Source organism: Fukomys damarensis, unplaced genomic scaffold, assembly GCF_012274545.1.
Source record: "Fukomys damarensis isolate Sample0158 unplaced genomic scaffold, DMR_v1.0_HiC HiC_scaffold_9, whole genome shotgun sequence".
NCBI lineage: Eukaryota > Metazoa > Chordata > Mammalia > Rodentia > Bathyergidae > Fukomys > Fukomys damarensis.
In genome coordinates, this window is record NW_022900921.1 from 29,828,470 (window position 1) to 29,851,870 (window position 23,401).

Below are 23,401 nucleotides of genomic sequence, written 5' to 3' on the forward strand. Positions count from 1 at the left end.
CTTTAACTTTAAGTGTCAGGTATCTTGTCTCAGCAACAAGAAAAGTAACAAACCCTGTGTTTCCGATCCTGGGCCAGGGAAGAATAGTCAGCAGTCAGGATGACAGAGAAAGACTCTCAGGTGAGATTCTGGCTTGATCACAAACAGATCATATCTAGTCACCTGCCTAAAGACTCACCCTTTCTTGCTGCCCAACATTACTCTTCCCAGCCTCATGCTCTTCTTCTCTAGTTCACACCCTTCAGGGCATTCTGTTTAAACCCACAGAATTAACTGTTGCAAATGACTCAGGAAAACAAGCCCCTTTCACCAACAAGTCAAAACCAACCAAAATTAAGTATTTCTTGCAAGGCATGAATGAAGTCAAGAGTTTTATGATATTTTGGAGTATTCCTTGTTGCAGGATTTTCTTGGAAATCCTTATAAATCAGTGTTCCTGGTGTTCTGGAGAGCATGAAACTCTTACACCATACATACCAACTGAATGCCATGATTGACTCCATGGTGGTCACTGATACCACCTTGGTAAACCTACTCTCTTATCTTTCTGCTGGGAAGGCTACAATTATGTTGAGCCAGTATCTGTTTCCAGTTTCAAAAATTCACAATTGATTTTTCCTGTGGTTGTGGCAAGCAAGTTGGTCAGCCAGTGAAAATTGTCAGAAGGAGACTTTCCCAAAGCCAGGGAAGAACAAAGCAGGATGTGAGAGTCTGGGCTCAGCTGGCCTGGCCTCAAGGACTGGAGCAATGTGCATCCTGGCTGGTACATGGACCAATGTCTGGGATCAAGGGCGAAGCTCCCCACACATGGAGAGTGGCCTTTGAACGCTGCTAGAACCTGGCACTTTCAAAGAGCACTTCTTTTCTCTATTAATCTCATCTGATCCCAGTAACTCCTCTGATTTTTTCATGGTGTGTTACCCCACTTGTTTTGTAAGCATCCTCAAGTCAGAAACACCTATCTCCTGCCTCTCTGCTCCAGAACTGTAAAGGAAACAAGCATTTTATCAGTGATAAGGATGGGCCCCTGAACTAATGACATTTGTATATTATTTCTTTAGCGGTGGGATTGTTTTTACCAAAAATCTAGCCTCTGTCTTTCCCCACTGTTTAGGACTACTATTAACAGTATTCCATTTTCCACAACCTTCTTTGTCAGATGACATCTTGCACTGAGTTTCTTGTGTCTTGCTGTCATCCACTCAGTGGCATATACCAGGTAAACACTAAACAAGGGAAAGTGCTTCTGAGAGTTCTCTGGAAGGATAGCACAAATAGGCCATTCTGTTGCAACCAGTAGCCACCTGCTGTTAGCTAGGGAAAAAGGACTTTCATTAGTTACTGTCCCAGAGCTGATACAATGCCAAATTCCACATCTGGAAACAGTTATGAAGAAAGAGGAGGCATAAAAGCCTGAGTCTCATGACCTGCAGTCTTCTCTTCTGCTGCTCTATTTATTAATTTACTGGTTTGGAGTGACCAAGTTGGGTCCCCAGAGTAAGTGTAAGAACTGAAGTTAAAAGTAGGCCACTACTGTCACAAGACTATGAAACAGGCCAAGATCTTATTTTGGGGGTCTTGGGTGGACTTTGTATCTAAACACATTTTTGAAGTTGTATATCACATTGTGCTTTAATCACCAAGCCAAAGTTTTGTAAACCCTGCCTTAAGCTTTGGGCCCCTCCCCATTTTGGCAGACTCTGCCACATCTGTCTCAAAGGCTCGGTAGAATTTGTACTTATTAGATTTGGTCACACAGATCGAGTCTGTTATTTACATAGCACATAGGCGCACATGCACAGACACACACTTGTGGCCTGTCTTGCTTCCTTCACTATGTAAGCAACTAGAGTACTCGGAATGTGAGCTGAGTTTTATGTTGCACCAGCACAATGTTCTGTTAGGTGTTGGTGGTACCCTGAAGATTTACACGAGGTTCACAAGTGGAGGGACCCTGCTTCAGGTCCTATTAGCGTTAGTGTAAAGTGGTCAGAAAAAGACTTGGATCTATTTTAAGAAAGACCAAATGAAGTCTTAGGATACTTAGATTTCTAAACAGTGGAGAAGGGGATAAAAGAATGGTTTTAAATAGAAAAATAGGGGTGGCATTTTTCCTTGATAGATCAGAATGAATGCACAAAAGCAACTCTTCCAGGCTCCTGTATGTCTCAGGAGTTATAAAGTGCTAACAAGAACCAGAAACCCAGACAAGCAATCCTGTCTCTACTCCTAACCCCGTCTCCAGTTTCTGATTTGATGAGTTGCAGTCTACCTTGCTGACTTGGCGTCACTCTCGACCAGATGATGAATCACCTCTTCTGGGAAGAATCCCAGTCCCCTCTGGCTCTCTTCACTTCCCCCACAGCTCCTGGTCCCCGCTGACCCTCCACCCTATGGTGTGCGGTTAGTACTTCCCTTTGGAGTTCCTTTTGCATACAGCCACAGCCTTGCGTGAGGTGTTTATTTCACTGTATGTGCGTCTCTGAGAGCCTCCTGGCTACAGCATGACTCATTCCTGTCTGGAAGTGTATGTGCGGCCCAACTGCTGGCTGGAAATGTGAGCTCAGTAAAGTGTGGCTAGAACCAGGCAAGACCCATTTTCTGGAGCACACTGGTTGTCTGAACACTTGTCAGTTATACTTTTATACATGATGAAATAATAGGACTAGCTCAGGCTCTAGTCTGAATGTTACTTCAGAAATGTTTCAACTAATGTGGGCAATTTTTTCTACAGACTCCAAGGACTATTTTAATTCTTTTGTTGTTCCAGGATTTTGGTGTATTTAATGATAATCAAAAAGGACATGATATCAATTTGACTATTTCTTGGGCAGATTGTTGATATTTGATCAGTAATTAAGTGATAGTGATGTATTAAGACAATTTTTTCTTTCAATGTGCCTTGCCAAAGTATTATCACATGGGGCTGTGCCAAGCACCAGCCACCATAACTTTCACTTCTTATTTTACATATTTTATGATGCTTTAAGAGAAACAGTGACTGTTTAGTATATAAGAGTTTGTCCCCAAGGTGAAACACATTAGGAAAGAAAACAATCTGTCTTGCCAATCAGAGTCAGACAGAGGTCATTGCTTGAAGTGCAGACGCATAAAGAGGGTCCAGGCCATCCACGTTGAATGGTAGAAGGCTGCTGGCTCCTGCTTCAGAATGCTTAAAAATCCCAGTGAAATAAGGTTATAAATTAACACCAGAGACTACCTGCCTCTAAATGGGAAAGGGCTAAACAGTGTCTCCTCTGAGTGGTTCCAGACCACTGAGGCCCAGATGGCAGTGCTGCAAACTCCCTTAGTTGTCTACCTAGACCTGTGAGGAAGAGACAGGTGCTTACTACAAAGTGAAGGAAGAAACTTCTCATTTGCACATGCTAAGTAAGTAGCATTTTTATTTGTGGTTCAAATTCTAGTGCCTTCATCAGAGGGAGACTCTAAAACAACATGGCTGGGAGAGAACAGAAAGTCACCTCTGTAAAAGCATCAGTAGCATCTGTTTGCTATATAATCCCCTCTCCCAATCCTGGAAAGCACTGGCTCACTGAGATTTGCCAAACTGTAAATACAGAATATTCTTCTTGTTGGCTGGGAGTGGCAACAGTAAGATTGTTGGGGACTGCTAAATAATGCTAGTTTACCATTCAAAGAAACAGTGATGTCATGGTAATTCTAAGCAGTGGCTCCAGCAGCTCAGTTCTTCGCCTGTCTAGAAAAGGAGCAAGCAGTGACTGCTTTCCTCACCATGGGCTACTTCATTCACTAGAGTGGGTACTACAGGCATGCGGGGGTTGGCTTAATAAACATCTTGGCAAAGAGAGAAGGTTTGAGAGTTTTCAAAAAATGCACAACTGTATTATGTGGAGAAGAGTACAGCATGCACAGTGGTCTAAGTAGGACAGGCCCTGGGCCTGGGCCATCTTCATTCAAATGCTGACTCTTCTGTTTACCATCATTGTCACTACTTGCTGTGGGCTCCCAGTCAGCTAAGGCAAGTCCTTTCCCCTCTCTCAGCCTTGCCTTTTTCATCTATAAGAAAAAATAACAATACCCAGCCCATACGATTGGGTCAAAGATATGGTGACTTAATACATGAAAATATTTACCCTAGCCCCTGATGTTGGTAAGCTGTAATTATTCATTAGTAGGCTAGGACTTTGTGTGTGCACATGCTTGCACACATCTGCTTTTCCTCTTCTGACTGCTTTCTGCATCATTCTGCAACTTACATTCCTTCCCAAACACAGCCTGGTCCATAGAAACCTTGGAAGATAATCCTTGCCTTGGTGTCTTTAGAAGCAGCAACCCAAGTACATTCCTTTAACTCCTCTTATTATTTTAATGTTTCTGTTCTGCACTACAGGGCACTGTGTGCTTTGTGCAAAGCACAACATTTATTCCATTCATGTCCCAGCAAATGGAAGGTTGCAGAAGAAGATGCTGGGGGACAGGGTACTACAGCTGTGGAATTCTAACAGACCTGTCCTGTCAAATGCTGTCTTCCTGACTGGGCTCAGTGCTGCCTGAGGTGGAGTGGAGGATCAAGGTGGGTGGGGATCGTGGGGCATTCTTATGAAATTTAGCTTTTTCCGTTCATGCTAGGGGAAAAGTGCTGACCTGGACAATGAGTTCCAAAGTATTAAAACCTGCAGGCAAAAGGTTGAGGCTCTCATCTCACAAGCTCTCCAGCCTGCACAAATTGTTTTTTATATTATAAAAGAAGCTCCATTCGAATATCCAGGGTGTTCAGGTGGACTGCAGTGGTGCTATGATAGTATAAATTAATAGTTAATTTTGGACTCTGCTGTCAGAATAGCTTCTGGAAAGCTGCTTTGGTCTACTGTCCCCTTTCTTCTCTCTGATTTTTGCACAATACTGCATCTGAGGAAGTTGAGACATTTTTCTCCCTGGCTTAGGGGAACATCCAGGGAACCAAAACGTGATGTTAGAAGCACCAGCCTGGAGAATCTCACTCCTTCATACTGGGACTGGATGTCCTATGCTAGGAAGCCTAGGAAAGAAGTCCAACCAGTGTTCTTTAAGGTCTTTCAGTGTCTGCCTGATCCAGTCTAGTACAAGGCATGTGGTGGAGTGGCCACCTAAAGCAGTGTCCATCGAAGTCTGTGTCTAATTCAGACCTCTACTTTAAAAAAGGTATGCATCGTACCAGAAAGGATTTAGGGTAGACCTTTCAAAACATGGACATCCAACCCATTGATGGGTCTGTAAAGGTTAAGCGGGTTCCACACTGACTCATCATGAGGCTGTAAATGAATCACAGAGCAAACACATGGGCTGACTGTGAGAACAGACATTGGCTTCAAAAAGGAGAGGCTCTCTCAAGTGGGAAAGCTGCAGAATTGAGGCCACCTGAGAAAACAGCAGCCCAGGAAGGTTAAGAGCTCTGCGAGTTCTTAATAACAAGGCAGGCCCTGAAGAGAGAGTATTATATGTGCACACGCAGGCAAAGTGGAGCCCAGAGCTCTATCTGCACAAGAGAGCCGAGGTGGGCTGTGTGTAGGGAGGAGTGGAGGAAGCACTGCTTCAGGAGCCAGGCTGACTCTGTCACAGGTGGGCAAGCAGGTGGATCAAAAGGAGGAACACTGCCCAGGGTGGTGGCACAAACTGAAAAGGAGCCTGAAGCCGAAGGATCACAAGTTTGAGTGGGCAACTCAGTAAGACCTTGTCTCAAAATTTTAAAAAGTAAAAATAAAAAAGGCTATGGATGTAGCTCAGCCCTCTGGATTCAATCAGTACTGCCAAAAAATAAAAGGGAGAGGAATTCTGGAGGAGATTTAAAAGTCAGGTGCAGTTAAAGGAGGCAAAAAAAAAAAAATCAAAAGTTTGCATGGTACAGGAAATTAAAGATAATGTTTTCCTCTCATCTAGCCTTGTATTATCTCAGGTTTTTATAATATATCTGTAGTCCTTTCTTTTTTAAAACAAAGTTGGGAAGACGAGATTAATTTAAAAAACAAAAACAAAAAGAGAAGTCTGAATTTTCTCTCATAAATAGTAGAAACCATCAGGAGTATTCTAGGAGAGCACTGCTTCACTGGAAGAGTTTTGGGAAGGTAAGGCAGGCAGTGCTGAAGAAGATGAATGCCTGAGGTGAAGGTGTGGATGGCAGCCAATGTCAAGGAGACTGAGGCAGTGGGGAACTGGGTGTTCAAGTGGTAACTTTTAGGAGACATCTGGAAAGAACACTTGTAAGATCTTGGAGACTGACTACATGTGGGAGTCAGAAAGGGAACACAGCAAAATTGAAGGCAAGTCGTCCAACCTTGCATGGTGAAAGCAGAATAAAGAAGGGGAGATGGACAGAGGAGCCTTGGGAATTTCTGTATTCTCGGATGCATTGCTACAGGGTACTCTCTAGTTCTCCACGGTTTGCCTACCTTGCAGGAAAGCAGAGGGAAACCAACAATCATCTGTAGGCTGCACAAAAATACTTGAGGTCAGGCAATTAAAGCAACCCCTATAGTATCTCTGGATTCTTCTTTGTTAAGGTATTTTAGCTGAGCCAACTCAGTGAAATTCTGTTTTGAAAAATCAGTTTCCCCAAAAAACAAATTTAGGTTCCAGCAAGTAGCATTTGGCAAGCCCTCCTTAAGAAAGCTGTGTTTGGAGGAGTTGGAAAACAGCAAGTCATTTAACAGCATAAACACAGGAGACTTAATGCCATTTGGGGCCCATGACAGTTGTTGTTTCCATTAACTTTCCAGGGGAACCTAAACAGTAAGTCTGTTTTAAGTTCATTCTGTTAGAAACCTGTGCTCCCAGACCCTCTACAGTTTTTGAAAGGGGAGTGAAATGGAAGATTCCTCCAACAAAACCCAAATTTCCTGTTCATGTTCAATGTGTGGAAGACACAGATATCAACTAGACCTCAAGAAAAAGCTACTTGACAGTCACATCTTGACCGTCATCTACCAGGGGTGCTGGGCCTTAGCACAAGCTTAGATTTCCTCTATGGTCATTTCATTGTTGGGCATGTTTGGGTGTATTTCTTTTTTTGTCAATGGATATATAAGTTGAATCTTACTTTAGTTTCATCTGAACCCTTGAGTATCTAATATGACCTTGAAGGTCTGTGCTTCTCAAACTGTGATGTGTATACCGGTCACCAAGGGATCTTGTAAAAATGTAGTCAAGGGATGGGGGTTTGGCTCAGCGGTTCCACTGCTTCCCTTGCTAATGCAAGGGCCCCAGTTCAATTCCTGGTACCAAAAACAAACAAACAAAAAATAAATGTAGTCAAATACAGTAGGGCTGAAGAAGGCCTTCATGTCCACATTTCTAATAAGTTCTGGTGTAGTTTTAATGTTTCTGTTTGCAAACCACATTTTCAGAGGCAAGGTTGTAGAAGATCATTGAAATACCAATTCTGAACCCCTGAACAAGTACTATAATTGCCCCTTTAATTTTAGTAAACTGGGGTGTTTCTTGCCTGTATTTGTTACATGGATAGAATAATTGTGCATGAAGTACTATCCTAAGTGTGATGTTTTATATAAGGAATAGAACTTCCCTACCCAATTTCTGTAGGGTGTGTGTGTGTGTGTGTGTGTGTGTGTGTGTGTGTGTGTTACTAGAGATTTAATCCAGGGTCTCATTTGGACTAGGCAAGCACCCTACCACTGAGCTATATCCCTACCCCTTTTTATTTTAGTTTGAAACAGATTCTTGTTAAGTTGGTCAGGTTGGCCTCATCCTGCCTTAGTCTCCCAAATGGCTGGGATTACAGGAATGTGCCACCATGCCTGACCTGTGTACTCTTAATTTAGAGATCTCATAGAGAAAAACCCTTGTTTTTCCACTAATGCCAGCTCTCCCACCAATAGCCCCAGAATCAGTTTCTTTCTATTGTTCTCTGGGGGGAACTTGTCAGAACTACTAATACATCTTGATGGTTAAGGCTTGTTGTCATGTGCTACAAGGTTATTAAAAAAAAAACTAAACTGCTTTTGATGATCTTGTGTGTACCACAGAATATGAAAGTAGTCATTTCTTTAAACTACCTGAAAAAGTCTTATAATTATTGTTCCAAACAAGCCTCATTTTTTTCATGTTTAGATTTTTCTAACATGGAGAGAAAAAAATCCTTCCCAAATGAAAGGGTTTAGTGTACTATTTACCCTGGGTGGCTTTGAGTCATCTGGGGATGGAGGACCTGCTTCTACCTCCAGCAGTGTCACCCCATCTGCAGAGAAGCTGGAGTCCCCGGTGGGAGTGCATGTTTACATTCATGGGGTTCTGCTTTTTATGGTTTTGGAAAGGCAGTGGATAGTGGCGCATGGGATGGAATTTTTTTTTTTAATATCTAAACAGTAACTGAAGTATTACTGTGATCTCTTTACTGAGCTCATGGAAAAACTCAAGTCATCAAATGCTAGTTTTACAGATGAGAGAAGAGAAGTCTGGTGGGATTACCTTACTTGCCAAGAGCTCCTGCATCTTTCTAGGGGGGAGCTGGCACTGGACTATGCATGTGCCGTCCTCTTACCTGGAAGAGGCCTCTCCCTACAAGCTCTAATGCAGCAGTGCTCCCCAGAGAAGCTTCTGTGATCAAGCCTGCGCTTGCATCCTCCGGGGAGCTTTCCAGCATTTTAGGCCAGTCAGTCAGGATCAGAGAAATGTTTTACTTTCAATTAAATGAGCATTTTCAGATCATTACCTTTATCGTTGGGAAACTTCTATTTTCACTGAACTGTACCATATAGAACAACTTGCGGGGTGAGGTAGTCATAATAGTAACTCATAGTGATTGACCATTTTACTTGAAGTACATCATGTAACCTACCCTAGAGTCCTGTGAGGTGGTTTTACCATATCTCTGTGAGATTGAATAACCTATAGTATTTGTATATAACTAGAAAATAGCAGGACTGGTGTTAAAACCCAAGTTCTCCCACCTTTAACAAAAACTTTGCTCTACCAGGGTCATTATTCATTGGAGATCCTGGCTTGGGGATCCAAGCATTATTCCAAACCACTGAGCAAAGCTGGCAAAGGCTGCTTCCTTCCCTGAGCGTATACCTTTCCCAGAAGCATTCTTTCATTTCTCGCCTGGCCCTTCTGGTAAGCACACTGAAGCAGCTTGTACTGCGATGCCAACTCACAGAGGCATCAGCTCTCACCCCTGTCCAAGCCAGTCTTCTCAACCCAGGACCTTAGCTGCCATCCACCTAGACACACCAAGTGCTTTCGTTGCCAATGACACTTCTCTTTTTGTGATCTGCTGGCTGAGCAAAAAGTCAGGATTTTTTTGATGTGGAAATCGCCTGTTTTCTTCCTATTATGTTTCCTGGATTTTCTCCCTGAGGCTCCAGGAAAACAAAGAAAAGGATAACAACTATCAAAATAAGGAAAATGATTCATAGACAAAGTGGAACTAACTCCCAGGAGTACAAAGCCAGAACTAATCCAGCATGAGTGTTAGTGTCTTCTCTCAAAAAGCTGTTTGTGAGGAAATCCTATTCTAGATGGAAGTGTATTCTTGACTCTTCTCTCCAGCAAGCAGTATGAGCTCCATGTGGCAGAGGACTCCAGCACTGGAACTGACTCCACACACAGTGTGGGCTGTAAACGTCCTGCCTTTCCCTTTTGGAGAGATGGGATAAGATATGAGACAGAGGGAGCATCAGAGAAGGCCCTGGCTTTCCCCAAGGTCAGACTCACCCCAGAACAACTTCTAATCTTCAGTGCAAAGGATATAGACAGGTTGAAATGTTCCAGGAGACTTTCTGCAGCCTTGAAGTTTTGCTTCCTGGGTGCCAAGCATATGCTAAGAACTACTCATTCTTATGAACTCCGTGAGGCCGAATAAGTTACATTATTCACATGCAGCACACATGCAGCCACCAATGATGATGGCTTCTCTTCTGTGATCCTTTCGGATCTTTCCGAGCCTCTCTGTCCCTTCAGAGTTCCTTTTCAGCCTCCCCCTCAACCTTTTTAACCTCTCCATTGTCCCCCAGAGTTCTGGCCCACCGTTTTCTCCTCTTCTTCTTTCTTTTCCTCCTCCTTTCTTTCATGTTCCCTAGGAGCTCATCTAGTCCACGGCTTTAGCCGCTATGTCTAGTGGTAGTGACTCAATCTGTATCTCCAACCCTCACACTTCTCCTGCATCCCTGTGAGTGCAGCTCCCTCCTGTCCATTTCCTCTACCTGAAAATGGAAGTGGCTTGTTGTTTATCAGTGGTACAGACAGAAGCATAGCTCACTCCCCCATGCACCCAAACATGCACTTTGATTTATCAGAGGGTCTTGTTCATGTACCTGGTTCCCTAGCTACGAGCTTCCCGATTGTCTGACTTCTCCTCTCCCTTGCTCTCCACACCTGAGGATTTTCAGGTCTCCTCAAAGGTACCACTAAAAACTTCGTTAAATCTGCCTACTTTGTACTACTCCCTCTACTTTTCCAAGTGAGACCCTCGATGGCTTTCTGCCCTCAGGGTCCTGCACTTGTTCAGAGCCTAATTCACTCTCCTTCAGCCTGGTGCTCACTCTCACTGTCCCTCTCCTTCCCACAGCTTTGACCTTCCTCCCTTCTTTCTGTAAAAGCTCTAACTCTCCAGGTCTCTCTTGATTTACTTTCCCTGACTTCCATTCTAACTCTGTCTTTCGCTTCTGTGATATACACATAAGGTCTCCTCCGCAGCCTTGTCTTTCCGTCCAGATGCCACATCTGGCCTCAGCCACCCTGCTCTCCACAGCCAGGTCCCCACCCTGTGACCTCTGTCTCATACACAGTGGATGCTCTGGGATCTGTCTTATGCGTGGCATTCCTCTCTGTAAACATCTTCCTCCCACAGCAGCTCCACATTCTCCATTTCTGCTCCTCTGCTTTCAGCTGTCCTTCCTCTGCTTTGTGGACTGCTCTCTGCCTTGGTCTCCTCTCTACCATCTGTCACTCCCCACCTCTTGCTCCACAAGAATGATACTCCCAGGTCTTTACATCCAGCTGCCCACGGACTCCACCTGGGTGAGTCACAAGCACTTCTGTGTCCCAAGTTACCCATTCTCTCCTGGCAAGCCTTTATCCCCTTCCATGTGTCCCTCATACTAAACACGTATAGCACCACACACACACCACCATGCCAGACCAAAACACTCATCCTTGACTCTTCTTTCTCCCCCAGCTCTCCTGTGTTCTTCATATTTCTTCCATCAACATCTCTACCACCATAGTTTGTGCTCCCACGTGGTCCCCAACTGATCACTTAGTTGCTTTATTTTATCTGGTCTTCTCAAAGCCTGCTCGTGACACTGACTGTGTCACTTGCTTGCTTCCCCATCACTTGCAGGGCTCTTAGGTTGGGTCCGGGCTCTGCTAATGCTGCCTTCCTCCCCTACCCTCAACTCCAACCCTTATGCCTCATCCAGCTGGATACCTTGAATTTCCTGAGTGCATGACTGACTCCTTTTGCCTGGCTAATTCCTTTTCATTCTTCATATCTAAAAGCAGAGCCATTGATCTGGGCCACATGCCTCCTCTGGACTCCCAAGGCCTCAGATACCTCTTTCTGTGGCACATTTTGGCTTGAGGCGTGGATCTCCCTTGCTGCCGACTTTTCCAGAAGGGCCTGAGTCTCATCAACTTATCCTGTCTTCCCAGCTCTTGAGAGTGCCAGCTAGCTGGTCAGTGGTGATTCATATATGCTGGGATTAATACTGTACTTCTTTCCCTGCCATATGACTGCTTGCTTACTTGTTCAGAGCTCCTCCAGGGCAAGAATCTTGCCTTCCCCACCTCTGTGCTGCAAGTATCTGGCACACAGTGTTGCCAAGATTTGTGGGGAGAGGCAGTAGAAGGTGAGGACCCCACCCTTCCTCAGGTTTTCAAGTGCAGCTCACAGCCTAACAGAACCTGCCCGGCAGTGTTGGGTTTCTGTCAGTCCTAAGATTTGCTCTTCACCTGTGTTTCTGTTAGCACGCCTGGGGGTGTGGAACACAGTCCAGTCTGACTGGCCACAGAGTTGCAAGAATCAGTAGAGCCTGCAGTGTTTGTAGCCAGATCAGCGAGGCAGGCGCCTCTCCCGGTGTCCACCCTTGCCCCTCACTCCGTGTCCCCACTTGGAAGAAGCCTGAGATACCTCCCTCAGGACCCTGTGCCCAGGGGCAAGCTGTCAGGAGAAGGGAAGGAGAGGGGACACGAGTGAGGAGGTCTGGGCGGCGCAGGAGAGAGCAGAGAAGAAAGTGACCGCGGAGGGAGAGAGTGGGTGCGAGCGGGCCGGGCTGGCTGGGAGGCGTCAGCGTAGCGTCCTCCCCGCCCCTCGAGGCCGCTCCCTCGCTTGCCGCTTACTTAACCTGGCGCGGGCGGCCCGGGCTCTCACTTTCCTGGAGCGGAGCGGCCCACTCGCGCGTTCTGTCGCTGAATCTTCGCGGGTCTCCTCCGCCATGGTGCTCCTCGTGCGGCTCATGGCCCTCGCCCTGGCGCTGGCCCTGGGCCCTGCAGGGACCCTTGCGGGCCCCGCCAAGTCACCCTACCAGCTGGTGCTGCAGCACAGCCGGCTCCGGGGTCGCCAGCACGGGTAAGCGGAGCACAGGGACGGGAAGGGAAGCTTGACTTGCTGCTGGGGGCATCCAAGCAGGCTGGGGGCGCAAGAGACAACGCCCGCCCCCCAAAAGCAGGCAGTGTGCAGAGACCAGCCCTCTGCGGGGTGGAGGGAGAAAGGTGCGGGACCATGGAGGGAAATCAGCCACCAACACTTTGTAGAGAAAGCGGGTGGAGGCTCTGACCAAGGACTTGAGAGACCCCACTTTCAGACTTCTCGAGCCATGAGTGGAAGGGGCCTTAAATTATCTGCCTCCGATCATTAAAATCATTGCGGGAAGGTTGCCTAAGGCATAAAGGAAGCCCACCCAGTAGTACAGCAGCCAGGTCATTGTCCAAGACTCCAGAGGAGACTTTGGTCACATTGGTGGCAGCATCCTAAGTGCCCCAGGCTTCTGTGCACCTGGCTTCGACCTGCACCCACCCTCTAGGACCAGGACAGTGCTCTGTGTGCACAGCAAGGCAGTGTAGCACCTCCTCTCTGTCAAAGGGAGAGCAAAATCCCTGAGCCCTCATACAGTACACTGTGGGGATGGGGAAACTGAGTCCTGAGAGGACACAGGATTTTCCCACAATCTGCAGTATGCACTGGAACCGGGACTGGAGTTTGTCTTAAAGCAAAGGGTGGATTTGTCAATGTGAGCATTGTCACAGTATGTTGTACTTTGAGATACTAAAGTTGCGTGGGCCATAGGAGGCAAAGCAGTGCAGAAGGTGTGACCTAGTGAAGACCAGCCCAGACCCAGCTGGAGGTGGACAGTGTTTCTGCATCCCAATCTGGGCCCCACCTGCTTCACACATAACTAGGCTTTACTGTAGCTTCCAGCCTGCTTGGTTGCATCTTTTTCACACCTAGGTAAAACTATTTGTGGATAGAGACCAGCAGTGACTCCTGGGAGAGGCCCAGATACCATTGAGTTCTAGCCCTCCTACCCTAGGCAGTGCCCAACCCTCCAACAGAAGGGGCAGATCTGTTTTCAGATCAAAACTCAAAACTCATGGGGGGCAGGTTATGGTGTATGTGCGTGTGACAGAGTTGACTTCATAGGCCCTGAAAAAGTGTTAGCTCCCATGTCTAGGTGTGGGTATAGGCTGCCCCTTTGTTTCCTCTGCCTGTGGCTTTCAGGTAGGAGGAAAGGGGTGCTGGGAGCAAGTCAGGCCGCCCTGCAGAATGAAATCAAGCCAGGAATGCTATAGCCTTGACTGGCTCCTCTGGGGATATCCTGGGGTCTTTAGGGAAGTGAAAAGTTCACCTTTGACTTAGACCAGATGCATAAAAGGATGAGGGACACAGAAAGGCAGAGGGCATCAAAGGCATCAAAGTCAAAATGTGACAGCTGGCATTTTTATTACTTCGGCCCTTCTCACTTTGGGCTCCCAGCCTTTTTTGCTAATGAAACATGTCATGTTCAGGTACCACAGACCACCCAGGATATCTGTTCTGGAGTTTCGTCTCTTAACCACTAACCTGGGACATGATCACTACAGCATGCCTTACCCCACTGTCACCCAGAATGGTTTCTCTGTACACAACCATGGCAGAGGGTTCCTAAACGGCTTTGCATGAAGAACCATCCCTAGAAGAGCTCCTTCACTTCAGAGCCCAAAAGAGACACTGACCAGGCCAAAAAAAAGAAGCCTTTTTTAAAGCACAGATGCTCTTGTATTATGAATTTCAAACATTATATGAATTTCCAGCCAAACCCCTGCAGCCTAATCCTCTTGGTTAGGTTCTTGCAATACATTTGGAAAGACCCATGGTAATCTGTGATGGACAAAATGATCAAGAAGTCACCAGGCACCTCCTCCCCCAGTAGAAGCTGGATGTACAGGCAGATGACCTGAAGCAAAATAGTTGCAGACATGGCTGGATTTGCTCTTGATCTAAGTGTCCCTGAAAATACCACAGGGCAGCCTGGCCTTGCACACTTGGGTGGGGTGCCCTTTCCAAATGCCCTTGTTCAAGCTCCAACTCCTATTCAAAGTGGGGCTGGTAGAAAGGGAAGGAAAAGTATTAGCTGAAGGGCGTCCAGTGTGCTCCATGCTGTGAGGAGAGAAATGATCCCTAGGCCTTGCTCAGGTGTGGCACTGTACCACCCATCAACACTTTTGCATTCATCTTCTCCACAGCACAGTGAGGTCTATTGCAGCTGTTCCCATTCTATGGATGGTGAAATTGCAGCTTAGTGAGATAGAGTGACTTTGTCCAAATACAGGAAGCTGTTGAGAAGGTCATAACTGTGACATGGTCTCTTGGCTCCCAGCTGTATCTATGTTGTCATAGAAATGGAGAAAAAAAATACTACTAAAAGAGAAGTAAAAATGCAACCACACTTCCACATATCATCAACCAAAAATTGGACCAAACTTCCTGAAGCAATTGGTTTTCAAATCCAAGTTGCAAAGCAGTGCTTTTATGTTGGAGGCAAAAGGCCCAGAAATGGCTTGCTCACTTTTATTACACTTGAGCATAAATTTCCTGTGCATGTAGCTCACCCACACTCCCAATGAGACAGGGAGAGGGTCAGGGCTGCCCCCAGCCTCCACTCCTGTCACAAAGGGCAGCAGCAGTGGAAACTCACTCTGCACAGGAATGCTGGAGCCACATCCACAGAGACTCACTGAAGATCTGCCAGACGCCTACGGAAAGTTGCAGGGAATTCATCGACAGTAATAATTTCCTGCTTGGTCAGATGGAAGAACTTCTGGGACTGCACAAAGATGAGTAGGACTTTGGGCTGGAGTGTGGCTGGCAGTGATTTTTTTCAGGACTTATTAGGGACTGTCTAGCTGTGAACTCCAGGCAGTGAACAGAGAAGCCAGGGGTTTAAAAATCTGCTAGGGGCTATGGGCAATTGAGATTTCCTCTCCTCTCCAGGGTCTCCTCTCCAGCCTCCTTTCACCTCACAGGGTAGCTGACAGGCTCTGCTTGGTACATCAAGGAATCTTTTTCATTTCTTACTTGCACCACATCAGTGGTAGGGTCTGTAAGCAGCGTCATGCGAGGGCTGTGTGGAAAGAAGGGTGTCATCTGAGGTGGTGGAAGAAGGCTTTCTTGGGTAAATGGGACTCAAGCTGGGGTCTAAGTAACGAACAACTGAATGTTAATTAGGAGTGCACTCCCTGATGACAGCTGTCCTGACAGCAGCTGGCCATGTGGACACTCTTGGTGGGTTGTTTCTGGGAGCCAGCTGGCTGGTCAGGGCACACAGAGAATATTTGTATGTGGAGCTGCCTGGGAGGCACTGGGGCTTCCCTTCCTAAGACCAAGGCCTTGGCATTCTAGTGTGTACGCTGGGATGTTAAGTGTATGCTCAGTGTGGAGTGTGGGTGCAGAGAAAGGCAGGTGTCATTTCATGCTGCTCTGCTTAGCAAGTGCACCACTTTGACTTTGATAGTTTTCTGTTTGTAACATGTAATCTAAAATTTTTAAGATGCTTTCGTTTACACTTACCAATTGCTCATGTCAAAGTAAGAAACATATGTGAAATTATAACATACCTATATGAAAAGATAGGCTGGAACAGTGCATTGAGGGGAACTTTCACAGAGAATCTAGGTGTGTGGGACCAAAGCCTATCCTAAAACTAGGAACCAAGGCTGACATGGCTATCTCTCCTCCATTTCTAGATAGTTCTGATGACCCAGGAAGGCCCACGTGATGAGAAAGACATCAAGGTGGCTGCTCATGCTGACCACGTCACTAACACTTGCTTTTGTTTTCAGCCCCAATGTGTGTGCTGTGCAGAAGGTCATCGGCACCAACAAAAAGTACTTCACCAACTGCAAGCAGTGGTACCAGAGGAAAATCTGCGGCAAGCCCACGTGAGTATCTGTAACCACCAGACTTCCAGCCACTAAGGAGGCCAGGCAGCACGTGTGCCAGCCGCAGGTGCCTCCGGGCTGGGCCAGACTTCTTCAGAAAGGCCAGGCTGCCTGCGGAGCCTGAAAATGCATGTGCAGACCTGTCAGGGACCATGTGCTGGGAGTGGCACTTTAGGAAGCTGCCCGATTTGTTTTGCATCTTTTAGGTTGCTGACAAGAACTTGGATACATTTTTCAAGGCTGATTTAAGATGATAACAAGCATAAAATATTATGTGTGCGTTTTTTTCTCTCACTCTTTACTAAATTTTATAAATATTCTGTGGAGATGCAATGAGCATGTGACTCTGGGAAGGAAAACCTGCTTGGTGAACTTATCCTAAAGACCACCCCTGCCCTGCAGTGCTAAGGTGAACACCTTCAAAACTTTAGAGTGCCTAGGAATATGCCGCGACGAGACAGCAGCGAATGTTTTCTTTTTCTTTTTTATTGAGTTTATTGGTAATTTTTAAGTATACAGTACAGTTACATTCATCACTGGGATCCTGTACCTTTACATGACAGCTCTTGTTTCTCATTTTTCCCCTTACCTCTGCCCTCCCTTCTTCTCCTCCTCCCTTCCCTATTTATAGTCTTTGTTTTCATTTTTTCCTTTTCTCATATTTTTTGTCCCTTATTTCCTTTCCCCTACTCTTCCCCCTTCCCCTACACCTTTAGCCCTTTTCTTCCTATTTTACATTATCAGTTATACAATTTGGATCTTATTTAGACTTTTAATTGTTCACACCAGAGAAACTATTTGGTATTTGCACATGCATGTCTTATTTATTTCACTTAAGAGTACAGTTTCATGCATCCATTTTCCGATGAATAACTGTAGTTTCTCATTCTTTATGGCTGAGTAGCATTCCATTCTATAGAAAAACTACATCTTCTTTATCCAGTCTCCAACTGATGGGCAATTGGGCTGTTTCCAAGTTTTAGCTATTATAAACTGTGCTGCTATAAACATGGGTGTGCATATATTGCTGTGGTATGATTCTTTTAATTCTTTTGAAAAGATACCCACCAGAAGGATAGCTGGGTCAAATGGAACCTCTAATCCTAGTTCTTTGAGGTATCTCCACATTGATTTCCATAGTGGTTGCACCAGTCTGCACTCCCACCAACAAGGAAGAAGGGTTCCTTTCTCCCCACAACCCCACCAACATTTGCTGTTGGTTGATTTCTTGATAGCAGCAATTCTTTATATGGGGTGAGGTGGAATCTTGGTGTTGTTTTCATCTGCATCTCTTGAATGACCGGTGATGTTGAACAGTTTTTCATATATTTACTTGATGCTTTTACTTCTTTGTCTGAGAAATGTCTGTTCATTTCAGATGCCCATTTTTGAATCAGGTCTTTATATTTGGGGGGCTGATTTTTTTAGTTCTTTGTATATTCTAGATAATAGTCCTTTGTCTGAGGAGCAGCTGGTAAACAGTTTTTCCCCACATTGTAGATTGTCTCTTAGCTCTGTTGGTGGTTTCTTTAGCAATGCAGAAGCTTTTTAACAGGATGAGATCCCAGTTGTTGATTCTTTGTGCTAATTCCCATGCTACTGAGGATTTGTTCATAAAGTCTGTTCCTATGTCAATGTCTTCCAGAGTTCTGCCTAACTTATCTTCCAGCAAGTTTAGAGTTTCTGTTTTAACATTTAGATCTTTAATCCACTTGGAATTTAGTTTAGTGCATGGTGAAAGATAAGGGTCTAGTTTTAATCTTTGTTAAGTTTATTAAAGAGACTATCTTGCCTCCAGTGAGGATGGTTGGCTCCTTCGTCAAAGATGAGGTAGCTGAATACATCTGAAGTTGTTTCTAATCTATTCCACTGATCCTTGGGTCTTTTTCTTTGCCAGTACCATGCTGAGACAGCATTAAGTGTTAAGGCACAGGCTCAGACCCCAACTCAGATGGCTCACTCCTGGTTCTGCCACTTAACTTGGGAGGGTTAATGTTTAGGATCCCTCAACTGCCTCATCTATAAAATGGAAATAACCTAAAGGCCCTGTCTTGTTATTATGATTGATTGAAATAATCTACATAAGAGAAGAAATATAACACCTGGCACATAGTAACTGCTAATTACACTCCTTCTACTATTATTACCAGAATTTTTAAATCTTTAAATTTTTAAAGACCTCACAGACCGAAGGAGGCATAGCCACATGATTTGGATGGGTGTAGTTTCAGTAGGATTTGTTGGCATCATCCCTGTCAGCCTGAGAGAAGGCATTCCTCACCCCCACTGCCTAGCTGCTTGCTAGAGACAAGGTAGTATATGTGCTCTAACAGAGTTCTGGGGAAAGCTAATCTGCTTTGGCACTGTCAGAAGATCTGAAAGCTGGCTGTCTCTTGGAGAGAGGAAAGTGTGCTGTGCAAAACCTTCTGAGCCACTTGTGGGGGTCTGACCTTTCTCATGTCTGCATAACAGGAGGATTAAGAGACTCTAAGCCACTATCCTGAACATCTTAATGTTAGGGATTTTTACATTTAGTGCTTGTGAGGTTGTTTTCAAGCAGCCATTTAATTTGACTTAATAACCAAACAAAGGAAGGGAAATGCTCTTTCCTTAAAATGTTCTAAGAAACAAGTGTACCAATGTGTGACCCTCATTATGTTGGGCAATTATCAATCCTAGACTGAATCAAAGGAAATTAGAAATCACGGCCAAGCTGGAGAGAAACCAGCCATTCCCTGGGAGCCTGTGTAGAGCAGGTCTGTGGAAGAAGGTTCCCTCCTTGATCAAGAGCCCAGCTTCAAATCTAAGGGTTGCACAAGATAGGACACATTTCAATGAATCTGGAAGAGACAGCCTCAGACTCAGCAATAATTTTTGCTGTTTTGAACAAAAAGAGATTATGCAAATTCTATACCATACATTCTTCCATGATGCCCAAATTTAAAATATAATAATACCTTTGGTACTGATTGATTTTTTTTATTGTATACAGTATCTACTTAAATAAGCAGTTAATTCCTTAAATAAACAGAAAACCAGGCCCCACATACTTACTTCTTGGAAGGTGACCAAAGTGCCTGTGCCAAGCCAACAGCTCTTCTGCTTCTCAGTGGCCTGGATGTCAAAGAGCCCCATCATTTGGTTAGTTCCAGTTTCTCTACAAACAGAGCCTACTTGTGTAACTGCAGGGTGGAATCTGCCACGCTGCTTCAGGTGCCCCTGTGCTGCAGCATTTGTCCAGGGAATTAGCAGCAGCTAATGCCATCCCCCCAGCAGTTCCCAGGTGGACACCGAGGATGATGATGCTTCACATTGGCTCACTGGCTCCAACAGAGCTGTGTTGACAAAATATTCCAGAGAAAGGGAGATGTGTAAGGGGTGTGGTGGGGAAATGAGATTTAGAGTCAAGTTAGGCAATGCTCAGCATCCAGTGCCAGCTATTGACCTGCTTTTGCAAAGCCAAAAGGAAAAGGCACTCTTCAACTCTCAACTGTGTCCATCGTGTTGGGCACTTTCAAAAAAGCGGAATTGAGGATAGAAAAATGTGAGTTAGTATAAAACTTCATGATCCAGGACAAGAGCGGCTCTTCCTGGGACATCACATGCAGTGTCAGGGAGGTGGGGGCTGACTTGGAAGAGAACAAGAGAACTCAAAGGGAAAGAGAAGAGGTTGAACTCATATCTGCTGTCCCCCAGAGCAGAGACCTCTGAGGGGGCTGCCATCTGACTATCACATGGCCAGAACAAACTGTTTTGTGCAATTTGTAGGGTGGGGCACAAAGAGACTGTGCTGGCTGGAGTCAGTGTCATCCTTGGGAACGTAGGTCCCTCTATACCTAGAGCTGGGTGAAGAGCAGGCTGAGCAAAGGGGGCATGGAGGTGTTTGGAGCAGAGGACTGTCTCGGCTGGGCCAGCATAGGCAGTGGGCATTTTCTCAGCAAGACTCCAGAGAAGAGGCTGTAGCAGATCTGTGTGTGTTAGGACAAAAGGAAACAAAGCATCATGGAGAAGTGGACGGCTCAGGTCCTCAAAGGGCCTAAAACCAGAAGGAAATTTTGAACTTGAAAACAGAGGAGGAACAGCCACCACTAAGTTTCTTTGGAGTGAAGACCTTGTGGTGTGAGATCACATAAAAACACAGAGACAGGCCTGGTGAGACAGGACCTACGGCCACTTGCCTGTTACAGTGCGGCCCTGGAGTCCACTTCTGGGAGGGGAGGGAACTGGCCGCAGTCAGCACAGTTCTTGTCAGATGAAGCTGTGGTGTCACGGTTGCTTTTCTGCATTCCCAAAGAAAGGAGAATCTGACCCTGGTTCCATGTGTCAAGTGGATGTGTAAACTTTATTGTAGGAAGTGGTTACCAGAGGACCGCTATTTCAGGGCTTGAATGAATTTTATTTCTTGAAAATTCACTTTAGCCTTCATTTCAGATCCTAAAGAGCACTAGTGTGCTATAATAGCTAGTCAAACAAAGAGGGCTGGAGGAGGCAGATGGCATCCCACTCTGTGATTTCAGGACCCAGTTTGATTGGCAACTGTAAAATTTTTATATGTCACAGCTTGCGAAAAGGTACAGGAAATTGTGGTCAGGAAGCCTGGCTGCCTCTCAACAGGCCTCTTTTGTGTGAGCCAGATCAGAGGTGACATTGTGGGGATATCACAGTCATAGCAGGAGATCAGCTATCACAAACACGGCACAGGGATAGCTGATGTGGAAGTTCTCAAGTTGGAAGGTAGGGCTGTCCATCCAACTCTTGAAATTGTTTCATGAGGAACACATTTCAGAAGTGCAAAAGCTGTTCTCTGGAGCCAAGATGAGCTGGTAGGACACTACCATTTCTGTAGTAAGAAGTGCTGCTCTACCCAGGGGCAAAACAGTAATGCTTCAGCAGTGCATTAAAGCTTATAGATTTAACTCTTCCTGAAGGCAGCTGGGACATGGTCAAGTTTTTTCACTTGGCAGGTCTATTTCCAATAGATTTCATTCTGGGCAGGGAACTCAGAGACATCCAAAGAAGAGTCCTTCTCTTCCCTTTCCTGTATCCCACAATCTTGAACCCAAGAGGAAAAGGAAGAGAACCGTAAAACGCCATCTAGGCGGTCCCCAGACCCACACCATGCTTCTTTCCTGTTTCATATGCCCGGGGACCCCTTAGATAATCTGTTCCAAAGTAATAGAGATGTGACCAGGGATTCAGCTTAGTAACTAGTGCCTGCCTGGCAAGTGCAAGGTCCTGAGTTTTATCCCTAGGACTGGAAATTTTTTAAAAAAGTAATAGAGTATTAAACACCAGAGATTCACCAACACCTCTGTTGGCAGTGCTTCTTGAAGGTTTTAGACCATTCTTCAAACTAGTAGGCTGCTTAGCTGACATAGAATTTTGTTCCACTGAGAAATTACATGCACTTACATATTATATGGCATAAAGCCCTGTGGTATGTAGAGAAACATCCTCCTCATGATGCCTACATCCTAGTCTGCAGAACTACAAATATCTCCCCTTACATACAAAAAGGGACTGTGCAGATGTGATTAAGGATCTTGGATTATTTAGTGTGTCCAGTGTAATCATAAGGTCCTTATAAGAAAGAGGCGTGGGGGCAGTCAGAGAAGGAATGTGAGAGTGAAAGCTGAAGTTGGATTGATGGAACCACAGGCCAAGGCATGCAGCAGCCTCCAGGAGCCGGAACAGGCAAGGAATGGGTGATCCCTATGAACTCTGGACGGAATGCCACTTTTGACTTTTAGCCCCATGAGGCAAACTCTGGACTCTGACTTTTAGAAGTATAACATAATAAACTTATATTGTTTTAAACCATAAAATTTATAGTAATTTGTTACCGCAAACTATAGAAAATGAATACAGGCCCTATCTTTTAAATTCTGTTATTGTGTTGTGGGGATTTATTTATGATGGTGTGCTTCAATCATTGGTCTCATGAAGGACAAGGCTGTCAATGGAATTATTAACCTAGCTTCCTTTTAAAGTTTCTACCTGATCTGTCATGCTTTCCTTTGGATTTTTTTAGGAGAATCTCAATAATTGAGCATTTAATAAACACCAGGCTTCTGTTAGTGCTTCTTGTAAGCCACACACATGTCATAGTTACTCTAGTGTGATTTTTAGCCCATATCAGATGGGAGAACTGAAGCTCAGCCAGCCTGCACATCCTGCCCATCAGGATGACCAGCCTGATCATCCACTGGTACCTGGAGGAGGTCTGTCTACCCCACTGTGCCACCCCTAAAAAGAATCAAGACCAGCATCGAGTGTCAGTGACACAGGAGATGCCCAAGTGAGAGGGGCTCTCTCTGTGGCCCCAAAACCTGTGGCTGTGAGCCTCAGGGACAAGGCCTGTTTGGGATCAGAGAAGTCCTTTGGCTCACTGTCGCCAGCCTTCTCTCAGTTGCTCTGTCCAGTGTGGTAGTTGTGAGGATCCCCTGCAGGGAGAAGAACACTCCAAACCTCTCATCTGATGGTGGGTATGGGAACCAAGGGGACTGGGTCAACATCCTAGAGTCCCCAGCATACCCTAAAATACCACACACAAACAGTTCCTACAAAAACATATCCCCACTTTCTGAAGTCTCCATCTTCATCACCACCCAGGCTGGCACAGGCCTTTACTGGCAGTCATCTAAAGCAAGCTCTGATATTCTACCGGGGACCTCAAGAATCAGCTCAGCCACCTTTCCAAATCCAGGAGTGAGGAAAAGAAAAGCAGAATCACCCCAGGCAGTCCATGGGGTCTTCCTGATGTCTAGATGTCTGTGTTTGCTCTGTGACTCCTCTTGGAAACTGTGGCACACTAAATGCTTTACCTACTGTCACAGGATCCTGGCTTGGGCTCTGCTCCTTGCTCCCTCTCCTCCCCAAGTCCAGTTAATCCCTGAGCATACACAGCCAGGACAGCCTCCTGAACCTGAGACGCATGCTGTGTTAGCTTTGCATTAACTTTGTGGGAGAGAGCTACCAATACTTCTCTCTGTCCAGTCCTGAGTGAAGG

General features: G+C 45.5%; 1 protein-coding gene across 3 annotated transcripts in view; it reads left to right on the forward strand.

Moving 5' to 3' along the window:
* Positions 1 to 12,280: 12,280 nt before the first annotated feature.
* Tgfbi (transforming growth factor beta induced) overlaps positions 12,281 to 23,401 on the forward strand; it is a 33,423-nt gene continuing 22,302 nt past the window's right edge. For 2 of the 3 annotated variants that reach the window (XR_004516421.1, XM_010614102.2), the window contains exons 1-2: positions 12,281 to 12,544; positions 16,294 to 16,392. Coding sequence is in view for 2 of the 3 variants with exons in the window: in XM_010614102.2 (XP_010612404.1) it covers positions 12,411 to 12,544; positions 16,294 to 16,392 (233 nt within the window). In the remaining variant the exon portion in view is untranslated. The remainder of the gene's footprint in view (positions 12,545 to 16,293; positions 16,393 to 23,401) is intronic. The other variant, XM_010614103.3, reaches the window with a different exon arrangement.